Below are 16,289 nucleotides of genomic sequence, written 5' to 3'. Positions count from 1 at the left end.
GAGTGACCCCTGTGACAGGTTTGAAATCCTGGATCATTGCTGCTATTGAGAAGCTGAAACTTTAGGCTGTTGCAATAAGGTCATTATATAAAATATGGCATTTTTAGCCATATTCATTTTTAGGGTTTAGTTCTCATTTAAATAATGGTTGTAACAGATACAGAAAAGGCAAATGTGCTAAATCAATTATTTTCTTAAGTGTATACCATAGAGGAATCAGAGTTCCCAGACTCAGCTCATAGCTGCACTGTTGGCTGAGCTAAATCTAGTTAGTGGCTGACTCAGGATATGGTTCATAAAGCTTTACTAAAAATGTATGTGAACAAGGCCAAAGGGCCAGATAGAATACACCTACGGGTTTAGAAAGCTTAGCTCAGTTTTAGACCAGCCTCTATTTCTGATTTTCTCAGACTCGCTTTCATTTCATATGGTACCTATGGATTGTAGGAAATCTGATATCATTCCAAGATTTAGAAAGGTATTGCGATCTCCGCCTGGCAATTATAGGCCTGTAAGGGTAGGACTACAGGACGCCATCCGACGCCCTGTGACAAAACACCGGCGTCAAATCGCATGCAACGGAAATAAGGTAAGTGAATGCATTCTCGGATGAAGTTGCAACGTTGATCCGACGCGACACGACTGTCGGATGCAACTTCATCTGACATTTCTATCTCTTACCTTATTTCCGTCGCATACGATTTGCCGCCGGCGTTTTGTTGTAGCGCGTCTGATCGCACCAAAAACGTCCGTATAGTCCTACCCTAAGTAGGATGCTGGACAGTGGGGGAGCAGTAAATGTGATCTATTTGGATTTTGCCAAAGCGTTTGAAACAGTGCCCCACAAACGACTGCTTTCTAAGCTAAGGTCTGTTGGGCTTAATGACTTTGTTTGCACATGGATAGGAAACTGAGGAACGGGTACAGAGCGTGGTTGTTAATGGGACATTTTCTATTTGGAGAAAGGTTTAAGTGGGGTCCCTCAGGGCTCTGTATTGGGTCCACTTTTATTTAACTTGTTCCTTAATGACATGGGGGACGGTATTGTAAGTAATGTATCGGTGTTTGCAGATGACACAAAACTATGCAGCCCAATTAATTCCATCCAGGATGCGGCAATCTGGGCGGCTAGGTAGCAGATGAGATTCAATATTGATAAATGTAAAGTCATGCACCTGGGATGTAAAGATTTGTAAGCCACTTATACCCTTAATGGGACTGCACTAGGCAAATCCATAATGGAAAAGGTCTTTGCAGATAATAAAGATGGCTGTAGCAAGCAATGACAGTCAGCAGCTGCAAGAGCAAACAAGGTCTTGAGTTGTATTAAAAGGGGCATAGATTTGCGGGAGGAGGTGGTTATTCTTCCACTGTACAGAGTGCTGGTAAGGACCCAACTACAAAATGCCGTACAGTTTTGGTCTCCGGCGCTTAAACAGGGCATTATTGAATTAGAGAGGGTACAGAGAAGGGCAACTAAGCTGGTAAAAGGTATGGAAAATTGCTACGACCTCCTGAGCTGTGACAGGGACATAAATCAGTATTCTGTCTAAAGTAAATGCTAAACTGTATGTTCAATCTTTCATAACCTGCCAAATTTTGTAAAATTAACATAATAATTAGGGGTATGGCCACAAAAATGGGCGTGGCCCACTACGTGCGGCAAATATATTTGCCCTCTTTTTGTTTCCAAAATGTTGGGAGGTATGTAAATGGTGTAACATCTCTAAGAGCAATGACACATGGTGCTGTTTGTTGCTCGATGTGTTGTCATGGCTTCTGAACGCCAGAAAATACCCTGCCATAGCCAATGCTGAGAATTGTCTCCAAAACACTCAAACTGCAAAATTGCTCAAATATGCATACAAAGACATTTTTAAATGATTACACGATTTGAATATTTTAGCAGAGAAAATTCTTAGTATTGTCCATGGCAGGGTATTTTCTGGAATTTGACAAAATGCAGGCTACAAATAGCAAGCAAGCTCTTGAGGAACCCAAAGCATTTTGTTGTAAAGTCCAGGGAAAGGTCAAACTAGTATATTATGCCAACATCTTTCATCTGCCTTGGAGTATGACCAGCAGGAATTTGTGAATTAGTGCAAGGGAAGGAAAGGCATAAAGGCCTGTTTGAGTGAGCTAAAAGAGAAAGCATCCATTTTCCATCACATTAGGATCATATCCTTGATACAAATTTCTGTGTTTAAGCTGATATTGGTGAAACAAACAGATCTATTTCTCTTTAAATTAAAATCAGGAATCATTTGAAAGATAGCTTGTATATGGACAATTATAGTTTGTGACAGGAGAGAGAGGCATAGGGCTTCTACTATATTGTTTACCACCCCTGGAATGGAGAAATGAAGCACAATGCCAGGACCCTCTTATAACATTTCTTTTGATAAATCCTCTTCAACCTGATAGAGAAACATTATATTCATAATGATTAAGTCAGAAAGGTCTTCTAGAACGAAAAGCCAGAAAGTAAATTTCTCCTTGGCTCCTCATCTAGTTTTATACATTCTGTCCACACTTTTTAATGACATTTTTTTTTAAAAAAGAGATGTCTGCATTAAAGAGGGACATTGTAGAAGCACACTGCTTCATAGAGATCTTTTCCACGTGCAGACATTACTGGTGACACATCACATAATGAGCATATGTCTCTGACCTGGAAAAAATATACATATCAGAATAATCAATTGCTTAGCTCACAGCAGAAGCAGAAGAAGCTATCATTATATTGTTAAGCATTGGAGCTTGCAATCTATGTTTCCTTTCCCAGTCACACAAACTAGGCTCATTTGGACTTTGAAAGGAAAGAAGAGCGAACCCAACTAAGCATAAGAAGAACATACTGTGCTACCATACTGTCATCCCTGTGAGAGAAATTATTATTTTATAACATCTTAACAAAAAATACCCTTTTCACACAAATAAGTAAGAGGTTCATATATTGGTCTATTAATTCATGTATTTTCTTTGTTTTGTTTGTCTGTGTTTATAGGTGTGGGACAACAGTAAACCAAGAGAGAACATAAACTAAACCAAAGTAATACTACAAGGAAGTAGTATTATGTAGTATAAATATTATGCAGTTTCTTTTATTATGCTGCTTCTTTTACATTTCTTAGGCTAAGCACAAAACAAATTCCCCACAGGCACGTATCGGCACCGAAATCTGCCCAGACTGCCTGCACCCAAGCGGAGACAATGATTCCAGGTGCAGGCAGTGCAGCAGAAGACGAGCAGCGGGGCAGTAGATCCTTGTCGTGCCCTAGTATTATAGTGGTTCTGAAACTTGTATACAAAGATGACATCTACCAACTAGTATGTGGGCAAACATAAGTGTCCTCTCTGGTGGGTGTAGACCCAGGCTTCTGTTTGAACAGGTCTTGTGCTCTAAGTTCTAATTAGCAGCCTAAGCATTCTCACTGTGTGCTAACAAGAAAATCCTTCTGGAACAACAGTGTAATAGTCAGTTCATCAGGAACAGTTCACTTCCCAGTTAATTGCTAACACAATAAACATATTCCCAAGAGCCTCTAGTTTATTACCCCAGGCAGTACAACCTTTCCCTGTTACTTCACTAGAGATTACCTTTTAAGAAGCAGTTTGCTTCTTTACCCCTGGGTGTGTGACACTTGCTTCTGGTGTCTTGGCTGCAGCTTTTTCACTTTGCTCTTAACAGCATCTGGAAATCTATTTCCCTATAGCAACCTTCACATACAATATTTCCCTTATCCCTATGTCTTTTGCAGAAGATATATCCAGAAAGAAGCCCTTCCTCCATTGTAAGTGTAGTATGTACTAAAATATCACTGTATTTAAGGCTATCACTGTGACCCACCCTAAAAATAGCCGACCGCCTGCCTATGTTTGCTTTTGGGTGTGCCTTGTTGTAATGTGCGTGTTTTGCCTAGGGTTTGCCAGTTTGCACTGGAGGTTTTGTTTCCACATCCTGCAAAGCTTATTGGCAATACATTTAGATGCCTGTTTCATGGCTACATGGAAATCAATGCATTCTGAAATGTGCCTTTGAATAAAGGAAAACAAAAATATAGAACCCTGAGGCAGTGCCTGTTTATTAGGCACCACATGGGCTCTGATCACTTATCTACTACCCTGGGTCAACATTCCTCATTAAAAAATGTGCAAACTTGGGGTATTATTTGCAAAGTGCTCAGCCACCATTTTCTTACCCGATCTCATAAAACGCCCAGATGCATCTCATTTCTGTACTTGAAAAAAGGCTAAATACATGAAAGAGTAGATAACAGTATGTAAAGGGAAGAGACTGGAAGAATAAAGGGTTAAGAGAAGCAAATATATTTTGGAGGGTAGGGCTATGGTCTAAGAATTCTTCAGCAATTACTGTACTGAATATGTGCTTAGCTTCATTTGGCACAGGGGATGCCTGAGAATAAATAAGAAGATGGTAGCTGAACACTGCAGAAATAATCCTGGGCTGGTATATTTTTTAAAGAAAATGAGCTCCAGCCCAAGGTAGAAAGTTAGCAATTATAGTCGCTGGTGGAGTGGCTAACTTTTTTGCTGCATGGATGCAAAATGTATAGTTGTAGAGGGGCAAGTTGGCAGTCTGTGTGCATTTGTGTTAACATTTTAGTGTATATGGCAGTGCATTTAATTACCAAACAGCCTTGTATCAGAAATGTTATATTGTATAGAGAATATTTTGAGTCTTTCTCTAACGTAAGTAACTGGCAGAAGTCCATGGCATATAATGTGAATCAGCAGATAGAAGGTGGGCGCTACAGGAGGCATATTTACAGGCATAGATCTTCACTGCTAAAATGCTGTGGTTGTCTTGAGCTGTTACAGAAGCCAAAAACATTTGGTGTAGCAATTCTAGCCTAGCCTAATTCTTTTGGGCTTTAGTTCTCCTTTAAAGGGGGTAGTTCACATTTAAATTAGCATTTTAGTATGATGCGGAAAGATCTCAGACAATTTCCCCTTTAATCTTCATTTTTTTGTTTTTTTAATTTATTTTTTTGTTTCCTAATTCTCTATCTTGTAATTTCAGCAGCTATCTGGTTGCTAGGGTCCAGATTACCATAGAAACCAACCTGTGGTTTTAATGAGAAACTGTAAGATTATTAGGAGAGGGCCTGAATGAAAATATAATTAATAAAGGTAACAACAATAATACAATTTTAGCCTTGCAAGCAAAAGCGTCTAAGCTGCCAGGTCAGTGATTCCAATTTGAAACCTTTAAAAATTATAAAATATAAAGACCAAAAGAAAAATGTCTAAAATAGGAAACTTTACTAAACATTATAATGATTAACTTAAAGATGAGCTACCCCTTTATAGATAACACCTAATGGATCATTTAAGACTGCAAGTGCAATAAGCAAAGTGTAATTTTTAGCACATTCACCATTTTTCTCGTAATGCACAATTTTCTACAACTGTGCTCAGTTTCAGACCAGGGGGAAAGAAGGACTGATGTGTATAAGAAACGGATCCGCACACACACTGATTAATGCAGTCGGGGAATATCCCCTTTTATTCAGCCACCAAACATCAATGTTTCGTGGGGGAACCGTTGATGTTTGGTGGCTGAATAAAAGGGGATATTCCCCCAACTGCATTAATCAGTGTGTGTGCGGATCCGTTTCTTATACACATTGGTTGCTAAGGGACCCGGCCGGGTCAACGGAAGGAACGCACCACCAACTGCAGGATTGGTGAACTACAGGTGTGCGGTAGGAGAATTACATTGGAAAGAAGGACTGAGCATTGCCAAGTGCAACTACACAGAAGTGCAAGGGGTGTATTTTGACACAGGTACCTTTAATTACACACAACAATTTGCATAAAGGCAACTGCACTTGCAGTCGTAAATGAGCACTATTATTTCCTGGTCAAAGGCAGTTACCTCATCTAATTTTTTGTTAAATAAATATTTAGTATACTATGCTGGTAAAATTTCCTGGATAGCAGTTTTTAATTGTTTGTAAAGATTTTTTTTTCTTTAGGAAAAGGCACTGTTGCATTGGTTGGTAAATAAATATGAAATCTCATTTATAGACCATAAATATGCATTGCCCTCTAGTGGTCAAAATGTGATTAAAAATGCATACCTTAAAAACCATACCTTCAGAATGAATACTTAACCAACAGATAATATATTGAATAAAGTACCCCCTCTTGTAAAATATAACAATATTATAAGTTACAGAGGAGTTCCATGACCATATAAAAACACGGCGCCATATATATTTTGCAACAGGGGGTATTCTATTTATTATAATCATGGCCGGAACTAGGGGGTAGGCAAAAGAGGTACCTGCCTAGGGCGCAACAATAAGGGGTTGCTTAGCAGGTACCTATTAAGCATCTTCTGCCTATCCCTAGTCCGTGTTCGCTACCCTCTCTAGCTCTCCCCTCCATCCTCCCCTCTCTCCTACCCCCGCCTTCCTTTTGCCCCCCCCTCACCACCGCTCTGTTACTGCACATGCGTGCAGTCTTGGTCAGGTCCTCGTGCGTTCGGGCTCACACACAGAGGGTAGCTGGATGAACAGCTGGGTTGCCTAGGGTGCCTGGTCAGCTTGGCCCGGCCCTGATTATAATACACAAGTTTCAGTGAGTCAGGTGACAGAAATGACATCACTAAGCTCTAATTATAACCAATAATAAGCACTGTTTATAAGGATATAATTTACAGGATATTCATGGCTCTTGTGTATCCTATATAATAAAGTTGAAGTGTCTCTGCGTCCAGTCCCTGTGTCCGTGCGATTGCGCTACTGCGCATGTGCCCCACGGACCTCTAGCGCCCGTTAATTTAACGGGCTTAATGTCTAATATATATATATTATAATCAGTGACCTTTTAAAGAATCTGATGAAATTGCTTTAACTGTAACTGGGAGGTGTGAAAGTAAAAGACAGAACCTTGTCCATTAATTTGCTGATGTAATCTAGCATGTATGTGTGTGGGCACTGTGAATTGTATAAGCCAGGCCCTTGATATTTACAATGTCAGTTTTTCTATTTAGGTTTATCCTATTGCTCATACTACTACAATAGTACATGTTGAGCAAAGTACAATGGAAGTGCAATTGATCAGGCCAAATTGACTATAAACATACAAAAGAGAGGGGGTTGATCATTTTATATTCCCTGCGTTGCTGTTTTATGCACTTCCATTGAACATTACTTAGATTTGAAGTGTTTTTTTGTGTATTTTTGTACTTTGCCAGAATTATTCTGCAGGAAGAATGGCCAAACTTCTCCTTACTAATTTCTTTAATGTTGGTCTTATGCCTTAAAAAATGGGTGTTGGCCTTCAATATATCTCACCTATAAAAGCAACATCAGGGGAAGATCAGACTTTGGGGTCAATGCCTTGGTCAGAAGTTTCTTTTCACAAGAAATGCATTCGTGGAAGGTGCCAGCCTATGAAAATATGACTAGACTAGAGGTAAATATGGTATTTACTTGATGTGGTATAGTGGGCAATTTTATGATCATAACTTTGTAACTAAAATGTATTCTCCTGCACATAATAAATGATCAAACTAGACCATGTTTATGCATAATATTGATTACCTAAGCAGTCGCGATCCTAGAGGGGGGGCGGGCCCTGGTGCGTGTCGCGCAGCTGGACCCCACCCCCCTCCGTACAGCTGCATTTGGCTGCATTTTCAGCGGCGAACGGACTGCCGGGGGGCCCTGAGGGGGTGCGGGCCCTGGCCCGCTCACACCCCCTGCTCCCCCGGTAGTTCCGCCACTGTACCTAAGTATGTGGGTTGTAACATGTTTCATGTGTCTGACATTCATATTTAGAATATTTTTATACCTAAAGAAAGCTGAGACATAAGGTGCAGTAAAGTTTTGTTTAGATTTTTAAACTTGTAGTAAAAACCTCTATGTGTTTTTCTTGGGTAAACTTACTATTGGTGGTATTTTTTGCCGGTGTGGTGCTTTAAAAATGTAGTAGTGTCTTGCTATAGGTTTTAGGTTTATACAGGTCAGGATTGGGATCTCCGTAGGGTTGCCACCTTTTTGGAAAGAAAATACCAGCCTTCCTGTATATTTAGATGTTTTCCCTATTAATAACATCGGGGTCAAGCATAATTTTTACCAGTCAGGCCGGTAAAATACTAGCCAAGTGGCATCCCTAGACTGGTTAGAGGGATGGAAGACTTAAATGATGAGGGTAGACTGTCAAGGTTGGAGTTGATTTCTCTGGAAAAAAGGCGCTTGCAAGCAGGGCCGTATTTATATACTGTTTAGGCCCCTGAGGGCCTGTGCCTAGGGCGGCATGGTTTCGGGGTGCTTATTATTTTTAACCCCTCCCCACCCTCCATAGGAAATCCGGTGACGGAGCTGAGGGGGTGATTGGTAGGGGGGCCAAGGAAGAACGTGGAAGTGATGTCACTCGCACAGTGTTTGACGCCACTTGCGCTGAACACGCCGATTGACATCAGCGAGCACAGAGTGTGATGTCAGTGTGCACAACGTAAGGGCGTGTTTAGGTCCAATGCCTAGGGTGGCATCGGACCTAATTACAGTCTTGCTTTCGAGGGGACATTGTATTGAGAAGGGCTCTTGTTCAGTCTGTAGAGTGATTAAACTGACACACACAAGTAAAACAAACATAAGAGATTTATTGATACTTAGCTGAGGGACCCCTCCATAAAATGGCTCAGCAGCAATTCCAACATAACCAGGCACTCTGAAGTCCAGGCAGAAGTCAAAGAGCCTCCCCCCAAATGAAGCTTTATATATGTTTCCCCCACACAGGATATAAGAAGATTTATACATTTTAGCAGCTAGCATACTATATATGGTAAAAACTACACTTAGCATACTATATATGGTGAAAATCAAGCATTAACCAGTGTCACATTCCTTGAATTGCCAAAAGCTCTAGACGCCATCTTTAAGGTGTTGTTCTATTCTCTCTATCTTCTGCTCTGTGAATCACTCATTTTCCTTACAGACATGATTACACTTTATAAGTATAGCAGGGGACCTTTTTACCCAAAAAGAGGATCACCATACCAGAGGCCACCCCTTTAGACTAGAAGAAAAGAACTTTAATTTGAAGCAACGTAGGTGGTTCTTTACAGTGAGGACAGTGAGGTTGTGGAATGCACTGCCGGGTGATGTTGTGATTAGGGTTGCCACCTGTCCGGTTTTCACCCGGACAGCCCGGTATTTTGAAGGGTTGTCCGGGTCAAAACTTCCTGGCCGGTTTTCCAAACAAGGAAAACTGGGCAGGATTCCCTTGATTGACATGATCACCACATCATAGCCCCCTGACGTCACAACCACTCCTACCTACGGCATGGCCCTGGCCACCCCCCGGTCTCAGCCGTATGGAAAGGTGACAATCCTAGTTGTGATGGCTGATTCTGTTCAAAGGCTATTGTGGTACTAAACTCTACAGTATAGGTATAAGTATATATCATTTATGTGAAGGTAGGAGGGGTGTGTGTATGGATGCTGGGTTTTCAATTGGAGGGGTTGGACTCTGGACTTTTTTTCAACCTGATTTAACTATGTAACTATGTAACTTGCTTTTGGCAAATCAATTGTGCATATTATTAAGAATTCAAGACACCGTAGGGTTCCTTTTTACACCCTTTTGTTGTACAACACTACAGAGCCCAAAATGTAAACACGAGGCATTTTAATTTGCTTTGAAAGCGTTAATGGTGAAATTATTGGTAAATATATTTAGTCAGAACATTCCTTTGTTCATGACAGGTATGATTTATTTTTGGTTATATGATATGACAGCGTCAAAAACAAAGCATTACTACCAACAGAAGTAAAGAACTTCTACTTTAGGCCGGAAGAGGAGGAGGCTTAATAGTCACGTGTCAGTTCGTCCTTAGGTGACGCTCCCCCTTTCCCTCGCTTTCACTTCGGTCTCCATTGTGAGAACAACCGACTGTTGTAGGGAGAGATCGGCAGAATGGTGGAGAAGGAGGAGGCAGTGATCAGCGAGGAGGAGGCGGCGCAGTACGACAGACAGATCCGCTTGTGGGGGCTGGAGGCACAGAAGAGGTAATGCTGCCAGTAGTACAGTAGTACAGTAGCAGAGCAAAGCTTCTTGTCTGGAGGCACAGGTAGAGGCCTGGCTGGCGCGCACGGTATATAAGTGTAAGGAAAATAAGCGCAGTATTGAGAACATGGGATGACATGCTGGCTCTCTGCCGCAGCCGCTCATATGCCGGTTAACATCACGGAGAATGGCTTCCCACCCGGTGTGGCACCGAGGAATAACGTACAATAGTTCTGCAGGAATACATTGACTTTGACTTGTCTCTATATACATAGGGCATTGAGTGGCAGAGTCTGTTTAGGAGAATTCCTATGTACTTTAGTACAAATGGCAACAAATTCACAAGTGACAGCAAGGTTATTCATGTGTATGTACTTCAGTGCAGAGTCTGCAGACACACATAGACCTGCTGCACAAGCTTCATGGTGATATTCTATATTACTAGGGATGGATCATTAGCTCAATACATACTTTTTGTATGCAATTTGCATTTCTATAAAAAACTGGTCTGCTTTCATTGTTTTGCAAGCAGTGTATCCCAGCTAAGTGCATGCATAGGATACAGGGAGAAAACCAGTCTGACATTCGCAATACATGTTCATGGCACATGAGAAAAAAGCCCTAGATATATATAGACTGGGGAAGAATCCTTTGTTGTAGCCATTATAGCACATGCTTATTTGTCACCTTAATCTGGCCATTACAGGGGACATACTGTTTGAAAAACAACAATGTGCCAGTACATTATACACTTTTTAAATATTGATGGAAAAGTAGTGTTTTGGGTTTATTTATTGAAAATTTCTGCAAAATTGCTACTAATCCATCCCATCCACTCCAATTCCTGCTGCCTCCTTTCCCAGGCTGTGCAAGGGAGCTGGTGGCACACTGCACTGTAGGAAAGAAACCAATCGGCAGCTAGGCTGACCTGATTGGGAACGGAAGCCTGTCATTGCTTGTGTGACTGCATGGCTGTGATTGGCTATTCCCCTCCTACTGTGATTCTGGAAAGAACTATTAGGACACGCCCACCCCGCGTTTGAATCAGACATGGACCATAGCAGATCTATAGAGAGCTCCAATGAAGGGGCCATTTTTAAAGATAATAATTTTTAGCCCAAAATAAAACCAGCACCATATAGTATTCATTATTGTCTATAATATTGGAGGAGTTTTTCATTTATCCTATATGTGTCCTTTAATAGTCGAGTAGGCAGGACTTGCAGTTGAAATGTCCTTTTTCAAATAATTTGTCGGTATCAGTTCAGTAAACTGGGCTATTGGTTTCCTAAAGGCTCTTACATGAGCTTGTGCGTTCTCCTGCGATGGGTTTTTCATGCATTCTAGCATGAGGGATGCACTGACTCAATGTCAAATATATGATCTGAATTTATTCTCTTTGGAAATGGAATGATTCTGTTTATTCTTGTATTTCATATATATGTAAACTTGTTATGGGCTAAGGGACCTAAACAAATGTTTGAGCCTAAGGTGATTTTTAGTGTTTGGGTTTGAGCCCAAAAACTACTGCTTTAAGAGGCTAAATAGTTATCATACTCTTTGCTATGTTTTCTAGGCTGCGCACTTCCAGAGTTCTTTTGGTGGGCATGCGAGGACTGGGGGCTGAAGTTGCCAAAAACTTAATTTTGGCTGGAGTGAAGGCATTAACATTGCTGGATCATGAGCAGGTAGAAACATTTCTAAACCATTTTCAAAGCAGTAAATAATGTTTATGCTTATTTAAAAAATCCATTAAAATTCCATTCATTAAATAAACCAGAATCAAACCATGATTGCTAAACTAAACAGGATACATGATTACCATGTGCCTACTGAAGTCCTTGGCCCCTTGGAATATTATGACCCAAGAGCCAGTATTTCCCCAGCTCTGCTTGTTGCTGCTCGCAGAATACCGTCATGTTTAATGTGCCCTGTAGATAATACATGTTAATTTGTTGATTTTTTGACTGATCTACTAGTAGTTATTTTTTTTTTTCCCCCAGGTTCAGGATTAAAGGAGAATTAAAGGCTTGGTGCACTTGGGTGCACCAAATGTTAGGCACCCCCAAGTGATTGTATTGATTTACCTGAAACCCCGGGCAGGTGCTCCTAACAGCAGAAAACTGCATCAGCCCGGGGTTATACCAGTAAGCACCACAAAGCAATCTTCTTTCATCTTCCGCCTTCTTCGCGCGGCTGCGCATAAGCAGTAGACCGAAAAGCTGAGCTTTAACTGAAAACTCAGCTATTTTGTTCTACTGCGCATGCGTTTGCCCTGGGAAATTTCAAGAGAGAAGAAGAAGCCGGAAGAGGATTGCTTTGTGGTGCTCGCTGGTATAACCCTGGGCCGGTGCAGTTTTCTGCTGATAGGAGCACCGGCCCGGGGTTTCAGGTAAGTCAATACAATCACTTGAGGGTGCCTAACATTTGGCACCCCCAAGTGCACCAACCCTTTCCTTCTACCTCATCAGTGCTGGTGGTGCTGATATGTCCATTAACCCTAATACATCCTAAGGATAATACCAAACAGGTCTTTTTCACTCCAGCCGTGCTCAGGCGGAGTGTCCAACCCAGTGTGTACCAACAGCCAGCCTGACGGCCATCCATTTTGACCAGTTAGCATCATTGAGCATATACCACTTGACATTCCTTTAAACATGAGTTAAATAAATAGGACTTGTACCGAACATAACTTTTCCTGATGTTTTAATGACGTTACTAATTTTAGCTGAGAAACTAAACATACTCTATGCTTAGGCATTACAAGGTAGATAATTTGATTACCATATGTCAGATAATCCCCCTGCATAATAGACCTTCTTGTATACTGGTAAAATGCAGAAAAAAAGTGGCACTTTTTTTTGCCAAACACAGTCATGTGCACAAAAAGAAAGACTACTTGGTATAGGCAGTTTCCAATAAGGCTAGGGAAGGCTAAGCCTTCCCAAACCTAGCTGATAAAATAAAGTAGAAAATTAAAAACAAAGAAAAATCTTTACTGACTGTGCTTTTTTCTCCTCACATTGTAAATCCCGGTCCTGCCACAAGGGCATTGGCTAGGCTTGGAGGAAAAAATTTGAAACTTCCTTCAGCCTAGCCAATCCCCAAGCGGCAGGACCGGGACTTATAATTTGAAGGGAAAAAGCCTGTCTGTCAGTGCCAGTGTGTTTTGTTAAATGTGCTAGAAATGCTAACTGATCTCACATTAAGTGGTGGGGATGCTATAACTTTACCCATTACCCTCAGTGTACACTGGATTCTACCCAAACCTTCCACTTCAGCTTCATCCAGGGTTCATCCTGCAGATCCAAGCTGGTGGTCAACTACACCTCCCAATATACTTAGACAAAACCAACTAAATGTCTTGCCTGTCTGAGAATTATAGTAGATAAAAGGGAAATTTGGACTTGGAGCAGCTGGGAAATTGACAATATGTCTAGCCCCATGTCAGATTTCAAAATTGAATATAATTTAAATCTGTTTGCTCTTTTGAGAAATGGATTTCAGTGCAGAAATTCTGCTGGTGCAGCACTATTAACTGATTCATTTTTAAAAATATGTTTTTTTCCCATGACAGTATCCCTTTAAGTCATTCCATGTTTGGTCCTTGCAAGGTAGATAATTTGATTCTCATGTTTTTCCTTGTTGTCAGTGTTTTTAAAGCCGCAGTCTATCATGCCACTAGTTAGAGGTGAAGAAATTCCTTGGCATTTTGTTCATTTATTGCTAGGTATTAATAGAGGGTCATCATTAACACTACAACAGCTTTTTTGTCTCACTTACCTGCTCCGATAATAAATTAGTGCTAGATATCCGGGACTTAAGTGCAAGTAATTGCTCTTTCTTCAATGACATGCCATCAAAATGTCTTGGCAAGTAAAGGGTTAGGTAGCCTCCCCAAACACAAAAGCCACCCTCTGCCCATGCTACTTGGAATAAGGGTTACAATATCAATCAATGTTTTTGGCAAACAATTGAGAAAAAAACACATGCATGCACTCACTTTCTGTATACTGGTAATCTAATTGTTTTAAGTTTTCGGGGAACGTGGTTATGTAAAATCAGGGTTTCACTGTACAAAATGCAGGAAAACTTAAAATATTATCCAAAACTTAACTTTCACAGGGGACAAACAGGTATTTTTTATGCAGAGCGAGCCAAAATGTGGTGTAAGCTGTGTCCAGGAAATTCATTAGAGCAGGAGAGAACCACACAAAAATAAATAAATAAAATGTGTGATAAACTGATAATGGAGGGAAGTAAAATTGTGGTTTTACCATATCTACCTTTTAAGAACCAAGTATGCAGTAGCTTCAGTTTACCTGTTTGCCCTGTTTATTTCAAGTAATAACAAAAACCATAGATTTTTCCTGATTCAGATATGAGACAAATATTCTTATTGATATCATTGGCACACTTTATCCGTAGGAGATTAAGGGGCAGATTTATTAAGGTTCGAATGGTAAATTCGAATGCTCGAAATTTATTTTGTATCAGAACTCACAAGTTCGAATTTAAAAGCACCAACTCAAATTCGTGATGTGCGGGCCAGCCCGATACCCACAGACCCGCAGGTTCGAGCCGACTCCTGCACAAAATGTTCGGATCGCAGGTGGGGGTTGAGCTCGTCTCCTGCTCTCCCTGCCCGCGACCTAGCAGTTCCGGAATTTATAGACTTGCGCCCCTCCCCTTTTGTGATGTCACTGCTGGCGGGTGCGGGTCTATACATAGAGGGCAGCAGCGGACCCGCAGTTGGGAAATTCTCGACCCGCAAATCACTAACTCAGATGTAAATTTGAATGTGAGATTTATCACACCTCAATAATGGAAACTATTCTAATTCGAATAAAGAAATGTGGATGAACGGAGGGCACACCATACAATCAGATATTTGACAAAAAATATGCGCTGGAGGTGCAAAAAAACCAAGGTCATCCCTACACTGAGCAACCATACAATCAATATACCATACAATAGATTATGCACTCTCAAAAGAATTTTTCAAATATAGACTCCGGTGGTATCAAAAAAATCTTTTACAGTTTAAAACAATTTGGCAATATACAAGCAAAAAAAAAAAAGAAGCAACAAGGAGCAGTATAGCAAGTATATCCGCTCCTTGTTGCTTCTTTTTTTTGCTTCGTACAAACCTTTGGGTGCTATGTATACTATTACTTTGTATATCATTGCTGTATAAACTTACCATTTGTTAACACAATTGTATATTGCCAAATTGTTTTAAACATTAAAAGATTTTTTTGATACCACCTGAGTCTATATTTGAATATTTCTTTTGAGAGTGCATAACCTATTATATGGTATATTCTAATTCGAATATTTGCCACCTAAAACCTGCAGAGGTAATTTACAAGTCAATGGCAAAGAGCAGTTAAACCATTTGAATATGTTAATTGCCTTCCTGGCATTAAAGTTTTTTGTTTTTTTTCCAGAGGAAAACTCGATTCAAATTAGATTCGAATTTCCGGGTCGGGATTATTTGATCATATACTAGACCTTCCAAGTTTTTTCATAAATAACCTCCCATGTGAGTAGATTTATTTGAGAAAAAAATTGGACCTTGGACAAATAACCCCCTAAGAGTGGAAAAAAAAAATCTATAAACGTTAACGGTTATAAATGGAAAAAGTAATCCGTACTCTGTTGATTGAACTCATGTTGAAAAAGGTTATACTGCATCTTTAAAGGAATATGTTCCTTCATATGGTGGGAAACTTTTTTCGGCATTATTTATTTTTTAACATCTCTTCCATTTTTGTGTTTTCTTGTTTGTTTTTTTTTTAGTTGTAGCGGCAGATAGATATATGTATGAAGTCCATTGAGTTGGTTTCTAGTTATAGGTCATGCAGCCACTAGAGGGCATTCCAGCTAGACTTTTGTGTAGTTTAGGAGCACATACAGCAGCAGGCTTGTAGTATGAATCTGAATCTGTTCCCATGCATTTACCATCAGCAGCATGAAATAAACCTTGATCTTCTCAGCTTCCATCCATTTGATCACAAAATGATCAAGCCTTTAGGTTAATCGCATCATACATAAATATATTTTTAAGTTTCTGCTGTATATTTTTCACTTTTTTTTCTGTATTTGTTCTTACTATAATCTAACTAAAAATGGCCATACACCATAAGATCCACTCACTTGGTGAAGCTGACAAAACAAGCAGATATTTGACCAACTGAATTAGGAGCATGGCCAACTTAAAGGGGTGGTTCATCCTTAAGTTA

At 40.3% G+C, this 16,289-nt stretch overlaps 1 protein-coding gene across 2 annotated transcripts in view; it reads left to right on the top strand.

The window, feature by feature from the left end:
* Positions 1 to 9,859: 9,859 nt before the first annotated feature.
* Positions 9,860 to 16,289, top strand: part of sae1.L (SUMO1 activating enzyme subunit 1 L homeolog) — a 30,731-nt gene continuing 24,301 nt past the window's right edge. Inside the window, exons 1-2 of one of the 2 annotated variants that reach the window (XM_018228860.2) lie at positions 9,860 to 10,046; positions 11,621 to 11,732. In XM_018228860.2, the coding sequence (XP_018084349.1) occupies positions 9,955 to 10,046; positions 11,621 to 11,732 (204 nt within the window). In that variant the 5' untranslated portion in view covers positions 9,860 to 9,954. 2 annotated transcript variants of the gene reach the window in all.

The sequence above is a fragment of the Xenopus laevis genome, chromosome 8L (genome assembly GCF_017654675.1).
Source record: "Xenopus laevis strain J_2021 chromosome 8L, Xenopus_laevis_v10.1, whole genome shotgun sequence".
Lineage (NCBI taxonomy): Eukaryota > Metazoa > Chordata > Amphibia > Anura > Pipidae > Xenopus > Xenopus laevis.
This window is presented reverse-complemented; position numbering and strand designations above follow the sequence as displayed.